The 22192-nt window shown below is 41.7% G+C and overlaps 1 protein-coding gene across 5 annotated transcripts; it reads left to right on the plus strand.

The window, feature by feature from the left end:
* Positions 1–609: 609 nt before the first annotated feature.
* Positions 610–19032, plus strand: hps3 (HPS3 biogenesis of lysosomal organelles complex 2 subunit 1). 5 transcript variants are annotated; one of them, XM_084909976.1, is made up of 25 exons: positions 610–930; positions 1518–1595; positions 1688–1759; positions 2080–2173; positions 2364–2437; positions 3334–3546; positions 4352–4415; positions 4635–4723; positions 4949–5063; positions 5388–5541; positions 5622–5704; positions 6150–6324; positions 6565–6646; positions 6816–6973; positions 7159–7260; positions 9753–9861; positions 9979–10196; positions 10545–10722; positions 11014–11247; positions 11437–11634; positions 11768–11956; positions 12081–12185; positions 15687–15893; positions 16007–16094; positions 17174–19032. In XM_084909976.1, exons 2-25 carry the CDS (start codon positions 1545–1547, stop codon positions 17299–17301), a joined length of 3180 nt encoding a protein of 1059 aa, XP_084766102.1. In that variant the 5' UTR covers positions 610–930; positions 1518–1544; the 3' UTR covers positions 17302–19032. The 5 variants fall into 5 exon arrangements, with proteins under 5 accessions (XP_084766102.1, XP_084766104.1, XP_084766101.1 ...); XM_084909978.1 differs by having other exon boundaries at positions 4361–4415; XM_084909975.1 differs by having other exon boundaries at positions 3334–3545; positions 4348–4415.
* Positions 19033–22192: the final 3160 nt, after the last annotated feature.

Below are 22192 nucleotides of genomic sequence, written 5' to 3' on the forward strand. Positions count from 1 at the left end.
TTAATGGGGTGGCCATATGGGGGGTCACTAAAAATATTGGGTTGGCACACCAAAAACAGAAGAGTGCAGGGGTGCAGCAGAGGGGAGGGGGTGACGCCGGGAAATTGTGAGGAACATGCAAAGTGACACAATCCGAATGACAAAAATTGTATAATCAGGAATAAATAACAAGTTAATGTTTCAACTCATTGCAGGGTGCCTTCCTCTCTCTTGTGCTCACGTTTATTAAAATTATTACCAACATAAGACAATCTTACCGGGGCGACCCTCAAATTTTGAGGGGTGGCCAGTGGCCCCCCCTGGCCCTCCTTAGTGGTGCCCTGTCTCTCAGGACTCATACTCTAAGCTGGATGGAGGAGGCAAACTGCTCTGCGATACTATGATATATCATACTATCTGCAAAATGGTAATAGGTTACAAGAAGTCACGAAAGTATATGAAAAATGTCAACAAATATTTAAGACAAAAGACAAAACAAAAGACAAAACAGAACCAGCCCTTTACTTTATGACAGCTCGATAACCAATAAAAAAGTTGAACGCAATACAAGCAGGCTCGTAAGCCAATCAAAACCAGAAAAGGGCGGGCGCTGGATTGTTGTGGTTGACGTTTTACTTCCTCTTTCTTTGCGGCGTGAAATCAATAAACTGCAGCAGCGAAGCTCAAGTAGGAAGAGAGGAGAATCCGCGAGAAAAGCGACTTCACGAAGGAAAACGTCTGTCGCATGTTTTATGTAGAAAGTCAAAAAAGTAAGAAGAACGAAAATAGTCGGTCGAAGAGCTCATGTGATGTGAAGTGAGACAATCGGGGGCTGCTGCTGCTCACAAGACTGCTGCATGTGATATTGATTACAGAAATAACACACAGGGATGACCACAGCCCTGCTTCGGGCCCACATGGACGGCTAGAAATTCACGCTTGAATACAGAGGTTTGTAGTGTGTTTTTTCTTTTTACCTTTATTACAACCGTGTTGTTCCCGCAGTCCTCTGAGATTTAATTGCGATAGTTTCGCCTTTTCCCCCTGACTGATGTTAAAGTTTGAGAGAAAGTCTGCAGAAAGAGTTTTTAGCCTCATTCACAGTAGCCTGATTCACTGGTCAAAAGTAGGTTGAATTGTGACGCAGACCTGCAGATCGGTAAAAAAAACCAACAACTTTTCCTAGTAAACGCCAACAAATATCTACCAAAGAAATGGAGGAAGGACACTTTCGTGTGAAATTCACGTGTGTGATATGATGTTTATGTGTAAAAAGTCAAAAAAAAAACTGCACGAGAATTATATGTGCAAGTATGCAAATTAGCCCAATGTGTCAAATAAAGGAAAAACTTTCCAGATGGCATCAGTCCTCATCAATAAACAATCCAGCACCTGAGACTAAGTGCATCCTTTTCTTGTAGTAGTCCTGTTTACCCTGATGGATGAAGCCTCTGAGAAACACAGATAAAGTAAGAATGAAGCACCTTAACTAATGTTTTGGGTTTTTTTTTCTTGTTTTAAATTTCCACCTTGTACAGAGTCCTCTTGCCAGAAGAAGACCAAACATGGTGCACGTCTACAACTGCCATCCTTTCTCCTCTCAGCAGATTGTGCAGGTAAAGTGAAACCTGACTGATGCTGATCCCGTGTCAGCCGTGTTTTATTACCTACGCTCTCGTCTTCACTGCTTTCCCACTCTGTGGCTCAGGTGGAGAAGGAACCCGGACTGGTCTGCTGTGGAGGTGGAGCTATTTTTGTGGTGGCGACTGGAGGATGCAAGGTTGCTTTAATGTGCTTATGTTTACAGTTTGTGACCTTTTTAAAAATGTATTTATTTTAGTAATGACTTTGGTGGTAGCGAGGCAAAATAAGATAAAATAGTCAGTTTTGTGTTAAGCCTCTCCCACCAGATGTGCAAAGGTATTTGAGGGCATATCAGTCCCGTTAACTCCACTGGGACGAGTTAATTTTGCTCCAGACCACTTGAATTACATCATGCTCAAAGGTTATTATTGATGCTTTGTCTTCCTCATCTTACATAAGCATTTAGTAACTAACCCTTTGTAGTAGCCTGACACTGTTGTGCTGAACTGAATCCAGGTGGAGGCGTACAATCTGGAGGTGGAGGGCTGCCCCCTCATCTGCCGCTTTTCCACCATGGGCGCTGTGAGGAGCATCCAGCATAGCAAGATAGGTAAAGACATTTCCTGTCTTCCTCTACCCTCCGTACTGACATGCACTTTTTTGCTATCTCTCTCCTATATGTGAGCAAAATGGCTTCAAGTGATGACAGCGTAAACTGGAAAGGCATCAAAAACAAAGACACTAGACACTGAAAAATCTTGGGTTTTATCATTGCCTCCTCTGTGCTCACTCACTTCTAGGAGACTATCTGGTGACCATTGAGGAAAAGAACAATGCCACCTACCTGAGAGCCTACACCAACTGGCGTTACCAGGTACACAAGAACCATCTTGAATCCAAATCACCCAAGAGTAAAAATAGGACAGAAACCTCCTTGTGGTTAGGGGAAAAAGTGGTTGCGAGGTGATTTTTCATTCGGCGGCAGATTGCAAGTAGTTGCAGTGACCAACTGGTTGCCCAGAGGTTGAATGCGCACCACCTTTAACTAGGATTACCTCACTCTGGTGGTATGCAACCTGTCTCCAAGCAGTTGCAGTCCACCTAGAAATGACTGCGGTCAGTCTCACAAAGCGTAGCAAAGGTTTGTAAATAACTACCATCTAGATTATGAATGCAGATAGATGCTAACACATAATCAGTCAGTCTATCAGTCTGCTCTAATGGATGCAGATCATCTCCAATGCGTTTCTTTGGAATGGCAAACTTGACTCGGCTCATTGTGAATTAGTTTAATTATGGTTCTATACATAAATCTTATGTTGCTTTAATGCGATTAAACTGAGGAATATAATAAGCTTTTGTAAGAAAAAACTATCTGTCAGATTTTTACTGTGAATATTTTGTAACTGGTAGTCAGATGTGGTTGTCAGATTGTTCTAGCTCTCTAGCTAGCTGTCTTCATTTGAACTGTACGTCCTGTTATCTTCATATCACAGTACACTATACAAAACCTTCAAATTGAGGTCACGAGCACCCTCAATCAGTCTCAATGGTCAGATGTCCAAGCTTACCTATGTTAGAGACAGACTGTCAAAGCAAATGGTATAAAGGGCGTTTAAACATGTGCATAGTTATGGATAAATTATGCTGAGAGCAAGAAGAAATAAGCAAATTATATTCACCAAAGGCAGTCTGCAGCTGTCATGTATATTGCTGTTTTCTAATTACACACTGGGAAATATGTTAATGCCTTATTTGCCCTCTGTTCAGGCAGAGGAGAAGGCCCGCGTTGGGGTTCGTTTGTTGGGCCACTTGCTGGGTGGAGCATCTGTGTGGGGTGGAGTGCAGATGGAGATTATTGAGATCCCTCTGTCAGAGCGGCCCATTGCCGTGTCTTGCTGCCCGGTTAGAGGAGACCTGCTGGTTGGCTCTGAGAACACTCTGGTTCTCTTTACGTTGAGACAACACAACCAGCAGAACCTGGTAAGAACTCAATTCTTAATCAAAGTTTACCCGCTTTATTGACGTTATTGAGTTTATCTGCATTTAAATTTACAATTCAATAATGTCTTTCATTTGTTAAAGACTGTTTATTTAAGTTTTTGTTACTTTTTTTGTGCAAACCGGTGTAGCTTCTCTCTGATAAGGGTCGATTTCAAGGTGCTTCAACCTTTGTCTGCTGCTCCACAATACCTTCCACATTAATTTCAGTGCTTCTTAAGCATCTCTGTTGGGATTTGGTCTTCCTCTCATGCTGGACTCAGGACAGAATGGATGCTGCATTTATTCAATACACCATTTTGTGGTACTGATTTGTGATACGGTGCTTTGAGTGCTCAAGTTAAGGGGAAAAAAAGCTCTATATCAGAACCAAAGTCCTATTCTTCAGGACTGAACCAAAAATGAATTCCTTCATTAAAATCGAAGTTGTCCTGTGTGCCAGATGGGAGTCTTTAATGGGCCAATTCAGGCCCCCACGCCTTATGTTTAACATCCCTGCTTTAAATAATATCTCTTCAATATAATATGGACGTCTTGGACATAAAGATTTTTTTTCCGCACATACTGTTGATAACTTGCACTCTTTTTTAGAAGATTTTAAAGTATTTTCCAAATATAATGAGTACCTTTACAAGGTTTTGTTAAGGTGGCAGCTTAGCACCATTTATTTTAATAGCTGGCTGTAAAAAGATCAAATGTTGTTGTAACGTCTTTCATTGAAAATGAGCAGACTCACTGATAACCTACACACTATGTTACACTGGAATAATGTTTGTTTCTTTGGGAGGAAAATCAGGAGAATCAGAGTCTTCAGAGCAGCTGGCCAAACACTCGGCAGCGCTGCGGTCAAGGTAGCTAAAAAAACACACATTTATTAATTTATTAAGATATTTTCAGTCAAACACTCATTTTGTATCGCAACTATCTACAAATCATCATCTGATCACTGATCAGAGAAGGATGTCTTACAATGAGCCGTGTGTATTTTATTTCATATAGAAAAGAGTTTACATTAGATGTGAATTAGGACTAAGAAGCTTCTATTCAATAGGCCTGTTTTCTACCAACAGCTCAGTCTTCAAGTTCCAGCCAGAATCTTTCCGTCCTGGATTTTGAACGCTCCGTCATCCTGCACCTTCCAAAAATCACACCTAAGCAGGTGCTTTTCTTCACTTATTTTTATCTGTGACTGTGTCAAACTGTTATATCAAGCATGTTCACTGAACCTATTTATATTTAAAAATGTAAGCTTTTTCTGAGTGGATAGCTTGCATTTACGCAATGAGAGAAAGAGAAACAATTTCTGTAGTACTGGGAAATTTCTAACTTGAGCATTTTTCCTTGTTTTTGTTTTTGTTTTTTTCCTAAATATTTTGACCGCTAGGTGGCACTGTGCGACACATATGTGGCTGTGCAAGGAGAGCTGGAAGTCTTGATATTAAAACTGGATGAAACCTCTGAACCCCAAACCCTGGAGGAACCACTGGACACAAATAACGGTAACGGCACACATGTAAATGCTCTATAATGTGTTTTAAGTCGTGGCTTTGGGGTGATTTTATTTCTATTTAACTAGAAAGGGATGAGTACAGAGACCTTTATGAATATGACTTACATTACTAAAGCTGACAATTAGACATTTTTACAGAGTTCTCAAGCATTCTTTTTGTTTTTATTCTACAGATTTAATACTAAGAAAACAACATAAAAAATGCATTCAAGCTCATATTTTTACATTGTCCACATGCAGCAGAGCATGAGACATTTTATCAAATGTAGGAGTGACCTGTGATATGCGATCTGTGATCTTTCTGCATGCACAGCAGAATATCTGGAAGACCAGGCTGACTTTCTGGTTGTTCCGAGACACCAGGAGTTACTTGGCGATCGAGCTAAAGACTGCGACATCCCAGTTAGCATTGAAAAAACCGGGCTGGAAGAAGGAAGGCAGTATGCACTTTCTTACGTTCTTTTCAGGTGTGTCTGCACTTCTGAGTTTGTTCCTTAAGAATATTTCTCCCAGCTGAGGTTTGACTGAACTCCCTCCGGTCCTGCAGGCACTTTTCTCCAGAGTTCTTCCAAGGATGCAGCATGGATGAGATGCAGCTTCACTCCCTACAGCTTTACCCGTTGTTCACTGGTGAGTACAACATCAGTGTCGAGTTAACAGTGCAAGATGATCTGTTTTGAAATGAGGAGAAATGGAATTTTTTTTTCTTAGACATTGTAGTATGTTCAGGAGTTTACATTCAGTCATCACAGGCATGAATTTCATGGTAATTTTGGACTTTTAATGATGTTTTGAACTCTTTGTTTTGCTCTAGTGTGAAATGATTGCACAGCACGCATCCTTAATGACTTTAAAAAACATTGCATTTCAGTGAAGTGTCATACCATGACATTCATGCCCGTGATGAGTGCATGTAAAGCTTCATTGCTGTAGAGATATCTCTGTGGTATTTCTACAGCACCTTCACATTTCGGTGCAGTTTGCTCATGTTGTAAAAAATAATCCATTTTCTTTTTGTCCTTGTGTGCGTTTTTGCCCAATCATTGTTTTTGAGGGATTGTTACTCTCTCCCCAGGTAACCAGTCAGTGTCTCCCGATGAAGCGACATGTGTGTTCTGCTTCTTCTCCCTCCCCACCATGGGCTACCTGTACAGTCTGAAGGGTGGAGTTGAGCTCCTGTCAGCATATCAGTATCCAGAGAAGGTCCTGGAGGCGGCGCTAACAGACCACCTGTTGCACGTCATAACAAAGTATGTCTGCAGCCTTGAAGGAGCCTGCATTCTGTGTGTATTTACATTTTACAGGGTTTCAAAAAAATATGGCTCTAAATTCAACAGTTCACCAAACATCAGATAGATTACCTTTTTCATCAAACCCATCAAGCCTTATTCCAATTATACCCAAATATAGAAAAGTTGGTGTGTAATTTTTAATCTGTGGTTCTTACTTTCTTTGTGGATTACAAGTACATTTCTCTGTGTGGCTGGTAGGAGTGCATTGCAGTGTTTTACAGTACGATGTGCAGCTCTAGCAGCCAGGATTGAAGACCCCTACATCGATACGACCATGAAGGTATGAGCCTGGCATTTACAATAAGCGAAGCTAATTTAAAAGAAAGTTCAGCCTCAGTGCTCCCCTCACTGCAGAGATCCAGTTCGTGGCGCTAATATCTGTATGGATTGTTATTACATGTCTGTAAATGAGAACACATTTAACATTTACGTGTGTGTGTGTTTGTAAGGCCTGCCCACCCTGCAGCCTGGAGGTCTGTGCGCTCAGGATGCAGCTCTTCATCGGCCTGCGGTCGATGTGCGTGTACGGGCGCCATGTCATCCTGCTCTCTGCCGCCGACGCAGAGACACCGGAGGAGACCGAACGCGGCACACAGCGCAGGGGCCTGTAAGTTGTACGCACACACACGCCGCCATGTTGATTTGTACACCTTTTGATTTTTAAAGGCTTTTTCAGGTTTGACCTCAGATACTTCCCTGCAGTTACTTGCATGTGCATGCATGTACGCACAAACATTTGAACATTTATGAGCCTGTTTACTGTATGTGTGTACGTGTGTGTTGTTATTATAGCGAGTTGAAAGAACACAACATGCTGACTGGTATTTTCCTGGCGGTGGGAATTGATCCCGCAACCACGCCAGCTCTGGAGAGCCTTCTATCACGCCCCTTACTGTAAGACAAACCCAAAACCCATCCAACCCCCATCCTTGTTGTCACTTTCAGGCCAAGCTGCAATGACGAGACCCTCAAAACACTCTCGTTCTCAAATGAAATAAAGTCCCCTTCTGTAACCCTTGTTTCTCTTATGTTACAAGACTAAATGATTCTTCTTTGCTTCCGTGTAGAGGTTAGAGGAACTCCATTAAAAACATTTTAAAAAACTAAAAGCACAAACCTCCACCAAGGGAGGTCACTTTCTAAGCAGTATTTACTCTTTAAGGTAATAGTATTGTATTTTCGGTATATTTGTATATCTCTGTTCTTTTTAAACGTACTTTAAGGAGTTTGCAGTGCAGCAAAAATAAGCAAAGCGTGAAGATGTTTGTTATTTGCCCTGCTGAAACCTATTTTTTTATGTTAATATAGGACATGTGTGGGATTCAATTCATTTTTTAGTAAAATTTATTTTTGATCACAATTTTATTTAAGAAACATAGTTTTTAAAAGCCGTGCAGCCTTCAGATCAATCTGTTGATCATGAAAGAGAGGTCAGAGGTCAAATTTTACATATTTTAAATACTTATACGGTACTTTCTATATGTTGACAATACACACCACACTTGTAAGAATCATAGTTTCTTAGTTATAAGCTTTTTGTCAACCAATAAATCATGGCGTTGATTTTAAGGACCTTGGTGGATGTAAGGCAGAATTTGAACGTATTGTTAACATGACCCGACTCTACTAACTTTTATCAGCATCCATTCAAAACTTGTCCAGCTATTGTGTTGACAGACAGAAAGAAATGCAAATATACCAAAAGCATAACCTAAAATCACAAACAACATATTATTTCATTAATAAGAACTTAGTGATCATGCCGTTTGATATAGAAAATAAAGAAAGGCAAATATAAAGTTATATAAAAATTTAAAATCACTTTTTTTGGATTCATAAGAAATAAAGGACTGCTTAGCAGAAAAGGTTGTTAAGCAAGTAAGTTGCATGTGTTGTGAAGAAGTTCAGAAACCCTGTGACAGTATGCAGTCAGTCATTTCTGTTTAAAAAATGGTAAATGGCCTGCATTTGTATAGCGCTTTACTTGGTCCTAAGGACCCCAAAGCGCTTTACACTATACACAATCATCCACCCATTCACACACTGGTGATGGCAAGCTACATTGTAGCCACAGCCGCCCTGGGGCGCACTGACAGAGGCCAGGCTGCCGGACACTGGCGCCACCGGGCCCTCTGACCACCACCAGTAGGCAACGGGTGAAGTGTCTTGCCCAAGGACACAACGACCGAGACTGTCGGAGCTGGGGCTCGAACCGGCAACCTTCCGATTACAAGACGAACGCCCAACTCTTGAGCCACGATCGCCCCAAAAAACCAAATGATTAAAGTGTTTGTGTGAGTTTTGCAGCTTGGTCTAAAAGAGACAGCACTTCCTGTTTTAGTTTCTAAACCTAGCCATGGTAACCTGCCTAACTGCCCTCGGTGTGTGTTTGTGTCTTTTTTTTCTCACAAACTAATCGTGTTAGAATTGACCTAAAAAGACAATTTTATCACAGAGGTTCCTGGATTCCTGTAACTCTTTCTCTTTCACTGACACAGATGCACACACACAAGCCCCTCACCGTGTAACAAACACCTCAACATTCCCTTGGTATGAAGCTCCTGTTACCCTGTTCACTAACTGTTTGTTAAAGCTGGGCAGACACTTAACAAACAGCTGAATTATGCTGTGAAGTGTTAGTCACTGATGTAGCACAGCACATGTAGAGAGCTAAACGATCATAGTTGTCTATCTGTAGCTTCACGTGATCTAAATGTGCCAAAAAATTAGGTATAATCTGCAGTTTACCAGATGGCAGGGGAGGAAGACAGGACAAAAACATCATTAATAACTAATAATTAAATGGAAAGTGGTGTATCAATCTAGACCTACTGCAGTGTTACTAAGCGAGGAGCCAGGGGCACTTACAGTCTCCCAGGCTACCATTGTACTCGTTGGTGTCAAATGATAAACCTGTTTAAAGACCAACAGGCAATAATTGGTTCTAAAAACTAACTGAGAGCAAATGAAGCAGATCTTATAGGCTAGATTATGTCCTCATGATCATTTTGACAGTTGTTTAGTGTGTGCCCAGTTTAACAGTTTGTTTGAATTTGTAAAATGTAGTACTGCATTTCAGCAATATGCACTGTGTTTCCCATCCAGTGTATTTTGGATATGTTTGTTTTTGTTGTTTTTCTTTCCTGGGAATATCTTGTTTGTTTATTGGTTTGTTGTTTCTTGTTGTGCAATGTTTAGTTTATTGTGTGTGTCTGTACTGTCTTGTTGGTATCCTGTAAAGGCAATTTTTTTTATAGTTAAAATATCTACAATAGATCACAGCAAAGGTGGGTATAAGTACAGGATTCTTCCTGTGTATGTTGTGACTCAATGGTCAAAATCTTTGCTAATTTTTCTATATGTTGCTGTGTAATGTTTGATCTCAGGAGCAGGAGGTGGACAGTGTCTTCTACCAAAGAAAGCAGTGCAGCGGGACATGGATGGAACCTCTATGTTGTGGACACCGTCCCCCCCTTTACTCTCTACCAGGAGATGGTAACTCTCATTTGCCCGAATTGTGTGTTGCGCAACTGTTGATGATGAATATGAAAAACTAAACAAATACAGACCTGCTGTGCAATCACTTGTGATTTGTCTGTGTGTGTTTTTTAGGTTGAGTACAGTCAGCGTTATGCAGAGACCAACCCACAGGCCCAGAGTCTGCGACACCTCCTCAGCGAAGCTCACCTCCTCCTGCGTGCTGCTCTACTACACGCATCAAACGAGCAACAGACGGGCCCAGGTGGCCCAGCAGATCACAGGACAGATCGACAAGTGCTGGAGGAGGCGCTGAGGGAGAACTGTGCCCAGCTGGGAGACAGTTTCAGCAGGTAACACACAACCTCTCCTGCAGGCAGGTTAGAGGGCTAATATCCCTTTGAATGTGTAGAAAATGTCTCCTTAATATGTTCACTCGCTCAACTCGCTGACAAAATAACCTAAATACACCTTAATTTAATGGTTAATGAGGGCACTGATGAAGCCTCTGTTATTTTTAGCCTTTAAAGTTTAAGGTCCATGCACATTCTGCACTGATAATAACATTTTATGGGTTTTTAAATGTGTTCAGTCAATGAGATTTTACTCTGTTAGACACCTTTACCTTCAGTTTTTGTATTTTTTGGCTATTTTATTAAAATTTGTTTCAGCAAAACTTTTAATCTCTTCTTTTCTCTAAGGGGCGGTCAGAAGGAGTGTCACCTTGCTCTGCCGTACTACAGGATGTCTGGTCTGTCACTCACAGAGGTCATGTCCAGGAATCGGCCATTTCCGGGCAGCCCTTCCTCCTATGGCCCTGGCTTCCTGTTTTACCTGAAACATTTCCTGTTAGAAGACTCAGAGCAGACCCTCAGTCAGGTACACAAAATCTAAATGAGCATGATTTAACAAGTTGAGGAGATTACTTTTTCACACAGGGCCAGGCAGGTTTGGTCAGCTTTTTTCCTTTAATAATTTAAATAATCATTTTAAACCATTTTGTAATTATTTAGGATGTCTTTGTCAAATATTAAAATTTGTTTTAAACATGACAAATATGCACAACAAACCTTAAGAAATTAGTAAGGGAACAAAAAAATACAAAATATTGAATCAAAAGAGACGGGGAATGAAAATGAAGAAACCTTTTTAATCTTCCTTTCCCTGCAGGAAGCAGCTGATCAGGTCATTGACATTTTCAGCCAATCAGAGCCTGTAATGCTCATAAGCGTGTGCACCAGCCCCTGCATGATAAATGTCAGTCCTGCTCGGACGCTGCAAATTTTACAAAATCTGGAGGACTCGGTGGGCGTGTCGGTTTCACTGACAATCACCATGGCTACCATGATGCTGCGTTTGGGTGACCTGCAGCAATACACACAGCTGATGGAGAGACACGCTGAGGTCAGGATTTCACTTGTTTTCTTTGGTGTACTAACTGCTCAAGGTGCAGTGCAAGGTCAAAGTTTGCTACATGATATTGCTTCTTTTTTTTTTTTAATTGTATGTCCATATTTTTTTCTATATTATATACTTTTCCACACAAAATGGACCAAAATAAAGAAAGTTGGTCCCTTTCCATTCTGTGCATAGATGCTGCTAGTGTACGGGTTTATCGAGGAGCCGAGGCTGCTGCTCTATGGTGGATGTGCAAACCAGCATAGACGTGTTTATCCCACAGCTTTAACCCGCCAGATGGCCGACTCTCAGCCTGGACTGCTGGTGGCTGCCATGGTGGCTTTACATGAGAACAGCAAAGTTAAGCTGGAAGAGGCCGATCACATATTCAAGGTACTATTGGCACCTGGAAGTGCAGTGCCTGGAGGATAGTATATCAACCCGCTGATTTGTATTACTGCCTTTCTACACTTGGATGTAGAATTAATTTCAGTTTTGCAGAATCTGATGCTTTCTACGCTTTTAGGAGCTGGGTTATGAAAACAGCCTGCAGGTCGACTTCTGGGAGGCGATGCTCATGGCATCATCAAATGACGCTGTCATTCAGGAGCTTCTGTTTCGGCTGGCTTCTGTCTACATCGACCGTCTAACAAATACAAAGTCAGAAAAGCACACGGCTCCAAAGTGCAAGTCACTGAAAAGTGCTGATGACCTGGTACGGCTACTTGGTGGTCTCTGTTTAGTAACCCCCCACCAATTCTTTTAATTTGTTCAATAACCAGATCTTAAAGACACGAGTTTCATCCACTCAGCTGCTCCCATGTTTGTGTCTGTTCCAGATCAACTCGTGCTCTCATTACGGTGCTTTGTATCCATGGCTCATTCTTCTAAGTCCAACAGACATTACCAGTTCCCAACACCTGGAGGCGCTGCACAAACTGCAGGTATTTTCTAAAGTCTGCTTTGACTGCATGGATTCAATACAGTTAAGTCCATAAATATTTAGACAGACAACTTTTTTTTCTAATTTTGCTTCTATGTTACAACAATATATTTTAAATGAAACAACTCAGATGCAGCTGGAGTGCAGACTCTCAGCTTTAATTCAGTGGGTTGAACAAAAAGATTGTTTAAAATGGTAGGAACTAAAGCGTTTTTTAACACAATCCCTTCATTTCAGGTGCTCAAAGGTTACTGAAAATAAAATGTTAATTTCTAATACTTGGTTGAAAACCTTTTGAAAACCCTTTGCTGTCAATGACAGTCTTGAATTCATGGACTTCACCAGATGCTGGGTTTCCTCCTTTTTTAATGCTCTTCCAGGCCATCCCTGCAGCTGCTGTTTGTTTGTGGGATTTCTGTCCCAAGTTTAGTCTTCAAGAAGTAAAATGCATGCTCACTTGGGTTAAGATGACTGACTTTTCCAGTCAAGAATATTCCACTTCTTTGCTTTAATGAACTCCTGGGTTGCTTTGGCTGTATTTTTTTGGGCTATTGTCCATCTGTATTATGAAACACGGCCCAGTCAATTTGATTGCATTTAGCTGGAATGGAGCAGACAGTGTGTATCTGATTACCTCAGAATTCATTTGGCTGCTTCTGTCCTTTGCCACATCATCAATAAACACCAGTGTCACAGTCCCATTAACACCCATGCATGTCCAAGCCATCACACTACCTCGGATGATGAGCTGTTTCACACCTTCTCCATACATTTTTCTTTCCATCATTTTGGTAGAGGTTAATCTTGGTTTCATTTTTCCAAACAGTGTTTTTCCTGAACTGGGCTGGCTTTTCTACATGTTTTTTATTTTTTTATTTTTATTTTTATCAAAGTCCAATGTAGCCTTTCTATTCTTGAGGATTATGAGTGGCTCACACCTCGCAGTGAATCCTCTGTATTTACTTTCATGCAGTCTTCTCTTTACTGTAGACTTGGACATCGATACGCCGACCTCCTGGAGAGTGTTGTTCACTTGGTTGGCTGTTGTGAAAGGGTTTTCTCATCACCATGGAAATGATTCTGTGATCATCCACTACTGTTGTCTCCTGTGGGTGTTCAGGTCTTTTAGCGTTGCTGAGTTCAGCAGTGCTTTCTTTCTCCAAAAGTTGATTCTGTTCATCTGGACGTAGCGTTTTCAGTGGGAGGAACGTTTCGTCACTCATCCAAGTGACTTCTTCAGTCTCAGTTAACTGCAGGTTTCCCCAATCTTATAAATGGTATGTTTGCATAATGACTGAAACTAGCACCACTGTAGGAATAATGGGCTATGAGGTCAGTTCCTTCATCATAATTATGCAAATTCTCATGATCATTGATCAACAACTACTGATCAAGGCCCGCTGATCAAAGACCACCAATGGCCATGAGTACCATTCACCATCTTTCACCATCTTACAATGCTGTGATTGCAGCCATTCCCCAACTCTCTGTGAATGGTACTCATGGCCATTGACAGCTCACTCGGCACTGCCGAGTAAAGGGGACGTGTCCAAATGAAGCCCATGTCAAGGCCTGTATCGTTCTTCAGAATATCACGTGACGAATGACCAATGACTCTCTGAAATGATGTGCCCTGTCATGTGAATGGAGCTGCTGAAAAGATGTGAAAATTAGTTTTTTGCATGAACTGGATCTGAGGTGATTCCGAGGCTCATCACGAGAGCGCACGGAGATTGTTAGCGAATTATGGAGCAACCGAATAGGTCAAATAATATTAGCAGTTAGGGGGCATTTTGACATGCTATAGCCCAATAATAAGTCTTAAATCGGTCTCAGAGAGGATGGTTAGTAAGAGGTGTGTGTGTGTGTGTGTGTGTGTATATATATATTTATATTATACAGGACCTCATATCGGTATTCTCCAATTGATACATCTTTACATTTATATATCGACTGTTATGTCAGCCCCTTGCATTATCACAGTAGGGCTGCTGTACATGGAATGACCAGCAGATGTCAGCACATCCAAATGAGCTGTTAAACGTTGCTTTGTGTGATCTGCCTTTTGGTGAACCGACTGGCCGGAAAGATTTGACACATTCACGGGGCTTCATCACACCATCACTACTATAGTACCACTTTCTCAGATGGGTTTTTTCTGTTTACGCAGCTTAAGGATGGTTTGTTTCACCTGCACAGAGAGCTCCTTTGACCGCATGTTGTCGGTTTACAGCAAAAAAACAGGGCTATCAACTCCAGGCCTTTGATCGGCTTAATTGATAATGACATAACAAAGAAAATGCCCACACCTGCCCATGAAATGCCATTTGAGTTAACTGTCCGATTACTTTAAAAAGAGGGTGGAACATGTTAACAAGCTAAAACTCCTCAACCCTTCATCCAATCTGAATGTGGATATCCTCAAATGCAATCTGAGTCCATTGATCTCCATTATATAACTATAATTGGAAGATGTTTCAGTAAACAGGTAAAAGAAGAAAAAACACTTTGTCATTGTCCAAATATAGTTGGACCTTAGTGTATAACAGACTAATGCAGCCACTGAGACATCACTGAATTGCTGCCCAACCTGTGCAGGAAACACAATTTCTTCTACTCGGTTGTGAACAGACCCCTTTTTTTCTGTTCACAATAAAACCCTTAAATGCTTTTACAATAAAACCCTCAGTACTCCTACAGCAGTAAATGAAACTCCTGTTGAGAAAGTGCTGATAGTTGTGGTTTATGCCTTTTTATAAAACAAAACAAATATCCCCAGTACATTCATTATGAAGAGGGAAATCTATTTTGTTTGTTGCTGTAAATGTTTCCTTCTGCTATAAATTTGGGAGCTGTTTTTTGGAGCCATCTTCAACTGGCCATTGAAGTAACTGCGGTTTTCAGCCCCCGGGGACTTTCAGTGTGTGACAGTTTAATGCTTTTCAGCATCTTTGTTACTAACACACACGGTTGCTGTTCCGAAACACACACAGCTGCAGCTTTTCAGCCACCAGCCAACTACATACCGACTACAACAACGACAGTCAGGAACCGCTTTTATGCCGGCGAGGCATGATTGCCAATGCCGCGTAGGTGTGTCCATCTCCCCTGCAGAGGCACCGCAGACAACGCGCCACCACAGTGACAAATACATTTTGTTTGTGGCAAACGTTTGACTTGTCTCACCTGTCAAAGCACAGGTGTACAATTGATGGCTGCATTCCACGTAGGGTGAGGCCCTATTCACGGTCATTACTGGAACTTATAGTAATACGGGGCCATCATGCATTCCATGGCTTGTGAACTTGTTGCAATAAATATGTAGATCAGTGACATTTGAAGAGAAAACATTTTATCTGTGCTATCAGTAGTGGACTTGGTGACATATAGCAGTTTATTTATGTGTCTTTATGTTTCTTTTTCTTCTCATGGACTTTAATTTAAAATCTAGCTGCTGTTATTCTGTAATTGTAATTTTAAGTGTTCCTGTTTGTGTGTGCAGTCTCTGCTGTGTGGTCCATCTCTGTCTGTGGGCTCCGTCGTGCCTTTGTTGGAGCGCCTGTCAGACGAAACCTTATGGGGCTTCAGCCTGCACCTCCTTTGCGCTACCAGAAGGGGGCAGTATGATAGGAGCATTGAGAAGTTGCTGGACAGATGTCCTCAAGCGATCATACCCTACGCCAATCACCAGTTACAGGAGAAAAACATGGTCTGTACTGATCACGGGGCTTACATTTGAAGTCTGTAGCTACACTTTTTAGTTTATTTTTAATTTCGCACCTAATTCAACTCCCGTCTCAATCACATGTCTAATCTCCGCAGGCACTTTGGTGGCAAAAGCTCCTCCCAGAGCTTTGTGATCGCACAAGAGCGGCCTCAGACAACAGCATCCTCCTGGCTGCTCTCAAAGGTAGAGGTATTTTTCCAAAGAACTTTCACTTTCGTTTAAAACAATTAAGATTTGCTGTGCTTTTTTCAGTCATGACTCACTAATGACCTTATATTGTTCAGACGTAAAATTTTATTACGCGGCAAAGCCGTCTGGCAGGTTTGAAAACATTTTTGACATGAAATGAATTCACGTTAAATCCCTACTTTAAGTCACATCCTCAGCTATTCAGAAACCTGTAATTAATAATGGATTACGTGCTCAGGGAACAGATTTGAATCATTTAAACTGTAGAATACAATATTAAAATGACAAGCAATGAAGTCATCTTAGTCCAGATCTTCAAACAGTTTCAACAGTTTAATCAGTTTAATGGTCTAAAACTTAAACTGGTTCTTAAAAAAATAGCTGGATGTAATTTTATTTTACTGTTTGGTCTTTGTTTTTGTGTGCCAAGCGACTTCATTCAGTCATTCATCTCAAGAAAGCCCAAACCCACAGTCTGTCTGTTCTGTGTAGTCATGTTTTGAACAGACACAGTCAATCGTCCTCTTTTCAAAAGCAAAATTGACTGCCTGCATGAAATGTGTTCAGGGAACATCAGTAAATTGTAACTTCAGCAACTAAATTGCTCTTCTGTCCCATTTCTAGGGAAAGGCATTCAGTCATTCAGCTTCTTAAATCCTGTCTGCACATTAAATGCAGCTTTACTGACCAACAAGTTCCAAGCCTCCATTAAACTTGACTAAAGGTGTACTCACACTGGGTACTGTTGCCATGTATGATCCTCTTCTCTAATCCACCACTGGCGAGCATTCACACTCATCTAAACTATCCCGGTCAGAGTACCCATCACTTACTCTCTTCACTTGGGTTCTTTTGAGAAGCACAGCGAAATTGATGTTTTTATGCATTATGTGTCTTACTTGGGGAAGTGGTGACACGTGTCCTCTCACATATTTGTTAATTTCTTGCAGTAATTTTTATAGAGGCGGCTGTCATTGGGAAAGTGTTGAATATCTGTGCTGGGGAATGAATAGCAATAGTGTGTGTGTGTGTGTGTGTACTTGAGTTTAATGAGACTTGTTTTTTGTCAACAGAGACTCTTGTCGTAGTTGCTATGGAGATGAGCCCCGCAGAATTCCTGGAACTCATCCCTGATGATGGCACAGCATCATACTTCTTGCCACACCTGTTGACGTGCAGCCAGAGACAAGTGCTGGCCTGAAGTGTGCATACAACACACACTGAATACTGAGAAAACATTTCAGAAGAGTCTGCAGAGTTGTGTTTGTTGGCCAGCCACTGTGGATGACTCAACTTGCAGTATTTAAACTATTTGTTTGATATCAAGCAATCATGTATTATAAGCACTGTGCAGCTAAACTCAAAGGCTTTAGAGTACTATGGTGGACATATCTCCTATTTGATGTGATTGAACAAATACAGGAACAGGCCTGCTGGGGTTGTACTATGATGTAAGATTAATGGCTTAGTGAGGTGTGTTTAGAGTTTAGGTTTAAAACCAGTGCCATTATCATAAATTCTGTTAATGAAAGCACGCACCATGGTTAGATCACTACCCGAGAGAACTTTATATATGCAGACCTGTTGGTTGGTATGTTAGTAACGCCACTTAACCTAAACCATGCAGTTAGGTTACTCATGCTTTCTCTCTCACATTGTCACTGGAATTTACAGGTGTTTGGTTACTGATGCAGCAAATGTTCACATATTCTTTTATGTTTGGTCACTTACCAGTTGTTTTTTTTAATTGCCGTTAATCAGTTATACATTCACAAGATTAACACTTTTCTGCACTCTCCAAAAGTCGATTCTGTTCATCTGGACGTAGCGTTTTCAGTGGGAGAAACGTTTCGTCAGGCTTCTTCAACAACCACTGATCAAAGGCCATGAGTACAATTCAGAGTTGGGGAATGGGTGCAATCACAGCATTTGTAAGATGGACCCTTTGGCCCCCTCCTCGATTCAGAGATGGCCTTTCCCTTTTCACGTAAATGGCCTCCTTGACTCCCCGTTCAAACCAGCGTCCCTTCCTCATCAGGATGTGTACATCCTCATCATGGAAAGAGTATCCACTGGCCTGTAGGTGTAAAAAGACTGCAGAGTCCTGGTATGAGTGACGAAACGTTTCTCCCACTGAAAATGCTACGTCCAGATGAACAGAATCAACTTTTGGAGATTTACTTACCTGGATGATTGAGCAGGCATTAAGACACTTTCCTGCACGGTTTCTCTTTTGCTGGATTTGTTCCACCTCACTCATTTTGCTTTTTGGCACGATATTTTCTTGTATGTTATTAAAGTTTCTCGACCCTGAAGTGGAAAGCCCAGATTACTAGTGAAGCTGCTCTAGGTTTTCTACATCAAGCTCTGTTGATAACCTCTGTTACTATCTCATATCTCTGAGCGATGCAAAGAAAGCCTCCCTACACTGAAGTTGCTTCATAGTATCCCCTTTAGGTCATGGAGAGCTTTTAGCAATGCCCCTCCTCAGGGCTGAAGCCTGTTTATCTGGTTTTATGGAGTGGGGGTGGGGTTGTTTGCAGAACTGTCGATATGTAGATATCGTTTTGTTTTCCCGTTCATAATCTACTATCACTGGCCACGTTGTTAGGTACACCTTGCTAGTACTGACTTGGAGCTACTTCTGTCATCAGAATGCACTTAGCATTGAACAGGTGTACCTAACAAAGTGGCTGGTGAGTCTATGTGTTTATGAAACACTTTAAAATACAGATTTTTACTGTTAGAACTGCAGAGGAACATTCAATTTATTTTATTTTTTTTAACTAAAGTTCTTAAGTGTGGAGATTTAGAGGTGAGTGACCTTTGAGCACTGATTTGTCCACTGATTATTATTTTTTTAAACAATTGCATGGATGTCTGTTAAGTGATAACGCTGTTCAGATAAATGGTGAATACGTACCTCAACACATACCGGCGTCTTCTTCCTGCTGTATTTACTGTATATTGTCACAGAGTGTGAAAGTTTAGTTTTGGCCACAGAAACTTTAAACCTGTTTGTCAAACAAACAAGTGTTACATATCATCTGAGTATGTAGCAGATATAGAGATACTGTATTCAAGCAGCTGCCAACCAGTCTACCATTGCAGCAGCTCACTTTTTTTTCAAATGACAGTTTACTTTGACTATACTTTCCATGAACAGCTGAAGCGGCCAGAAAGCGTTTGTGAAGTAGTTGGGTTCTGCAAACATTTTAGGATTCAGGTAAACAATAAGCACAGTAGAACAAATATTGGTTTCATATGTCTTTGTGAACAAAATCATTTATCATAATCAATTACATCTTCTCCATTGAACGCCTTTTAAAACTTATTTGGATATTTCATCGTGTAAATCAACAACTAAGACCCGAACATGGCATGGCATGCATTTTTAATTTTTCTTTGCTATTTGGGTTGATTGGGACCTAAAGAATGTAAAAACAAAGAATTACCAGATTTTTTTTTTTTTTTTTTTTTTTTACCAAATTTTTGTTTTTGAGAAAAATGAGATCCACATATGAGGACATTTGTATCAAATTTTGATAGAACAGTGGCGGTATAATGTCCTCGTAAGTGGATATCAGGCCCTTGTAGAAAACTTTTTTAAAAATTAAGTACTTTGGTCTAGACGTCCCAAAATGTGATGTCCACATATGTGGACGCCAGGTCCTAGGAGGTTAAGGAAGAGCAGAGGAATGCAGTCAAGTGAGGGTTATGAGGAATCTGTCTTCACACAGCTGATTCCTCATAACCTGGGGCGATCGTTATCGGTTACAGTTCATCTTGTAACCGGAAGGTTGCCGGTTCGAGCCCCGGCTCGGACAGTCTCGGTCGTTGTGTCCTTGGGCAAGACACTTCACCTACTGGCCTTCACCTGATGGCCAGAGGGGCCGATGGTGCGATATGGCAGCCTCGCTTCTGCCCCAGGGCAGCTGTGGCTACAACTGTAACTTGCCTTCACCAGTGTGTGAATGTGAGAGTGAATGAATAGTGGAATTGTAAAGCGCTTTGAGGGCCCCGAAAAGCTCTATATAAATGCAATCCATTATTATTATCATAACCCTGGTAAGTAAATCCCAAAAAAGTTGATTCTGTTCATCTGGATGTAGTGTTTTCAGTGGGAGAAACATTTCGTCACTCATCCAAGTGATTTCTTCAGTCTTAGCTGACTGCAGGTTTCCCCAATCTTATAAACAGTACTTTTGCAGAATGGCTGAAACCAGCCCACTGAAGGAACAATGGGCTGGGAGGTCTTCAATCCTCAACCCGTTGGTGGGCAGCTCTGAACACCACATCCAGAACACCCTGGATTTTGTTGAGAAGGTGAGAGATGTCATTATGGAGGCAGATGAAACCATGGTCTCGTACGATGTTACATCTCTCTTCACTTGCATCCCAGTCACAGAAGCGTTGGAGGTAGTCCATAAGAGATTACAGGATGACCCCAACCTCAGCAACAGGACCACTCTCAGCACTGACCAAGTGTGTTTGCTTTTAGAACTGTGTCTTCATTCCACCTACTTCACATTCAAGGATCAGTTCTACAGGCAGAAACATGGGTGTGCCATGGGCTCCCCAGTTTCACCCATCGTGGCCAATTTGTACATGGAAGAAGTGGAAAAGAGGGCTTTGCTATCCTACCCTGGAACACCACCAAGCCATTGGTTCAGGTATGTGGATGACACCTGTGTGAAAGTCAAATCTCAGGACGTACCACATTTCACGGATCACATTAACTCGGTGGACCAACACATCAAATTCACCAGGGAGGATATGAAAAGTGGCAGGTTAGCCTTCTTGGACTGTGAGATTTCCATCAGGAATGGGGGACATCTAAAAGCTGACGTGTACTGTAAACCTACGCATACGGATCAGTATTTAAGGTTTGACTCTCATCATCCACTGGAGCACAAACTGGATGTCATCAGGACGCTACAACACAGAGCAAACACCATCCCCACAGACACAGCGGTCAGGCAGGCAGAAGAACAGCACATCAAGAAGGCCCTGAGTAAATGTGGTTATCCCAGCTGGACTTTTGTCAAAGCTGGGAAGGCACCTAAAGAAAGCTCCAGCCGATCCAGGAGAGAAGGACAACCGCTGCCCAAGCGAAAACCTGTAGTGATCCCATATGTATCAGGAGTATCGGAGCAGTTGAGGCGCTTTTTTTCTAAACACCAGGTCTCTGTAGCTTTTAAACCCCAAACCAACCCCTGCGCCAAAAACTGGTCCACCCCAAGGATCAGGACCCCCGACACAAACAGAGTAACATAGTGTACGCTGTTAAGTGCCAGAAGGATTGCCAGGATTTATACATCGGGGAAACCAAACAACCTCTGGCGAAGCGGATGGCACAACACAGAAGAGCTACCTCGTCAGGCCAGGACTCTGCAGTCTTTTTACACCTACAGGCCAGTGGACACTCTTTCAAGGATGAGGATGTACACATCTTGGACAGGGAGGAGCGCTGGTTTGAACGGGGAGTCAAGGCGGCCATTTATGTGAAAAGGGAAAGACCATCTCTGAATCGAGGAGGGGGACTAAGGGTACATCTTTCGCCATCTTACAATGCTGTGATTGCAGCCATTCCCCAACTCTCTGTGGATGGTACTCATGGCCATTGATCAGTGGTTGTTGCTCAATGGTCATGACAATTTGCATCAAGGGAACTGACCTCACAGCCCATTGTTCATTCAGTGGTGTTAGTTTCAGTCATATGCAAATGTACTGTTTATAAGATTGGGGAAACCTGCAGTTAACTGAGACTGAAGAACTTGGAAAAGTTACGAAACGTTTCTCCGACTGAAAATGCTACGTCCAGATGAACAGAATAAATTTTTTGGGACAAACTTGTGACACATATCAGCCTCCAGTCATCTCAGGGAAAACGATGGTTAGATAATGTGATAAACAAAGGTAACATTAGAAATACCAAGTCGTAGCTCACACCCGACTTCTCAGAATCTTGTCCAAGACATTTGGAGTGACTGCCGCGAATCACCATTATCAGGGAACACAGGACCATCATCATAATTTCTGTTCCCTTCCCTCCTGATTGCAAGTGGCAGTAAACAAAGTGGATAGCTTGC

The sequence above is a fragment of the Perissodus microlepis genome, chromosome 17 (assembly GCF_051167445.1).
Source record: "Perissodus microlepis isolate ML-2025 ecotype Zambia chromosome 17, ASM5116744v1, whole genome shotgun sequence".
NCBI classification, from domain to species: Eukaryota; Metazoa; Chordata; class Actinopteri; order Cichliformes; family Cichlidae; genus Perissodus; species Perissodus microlepis.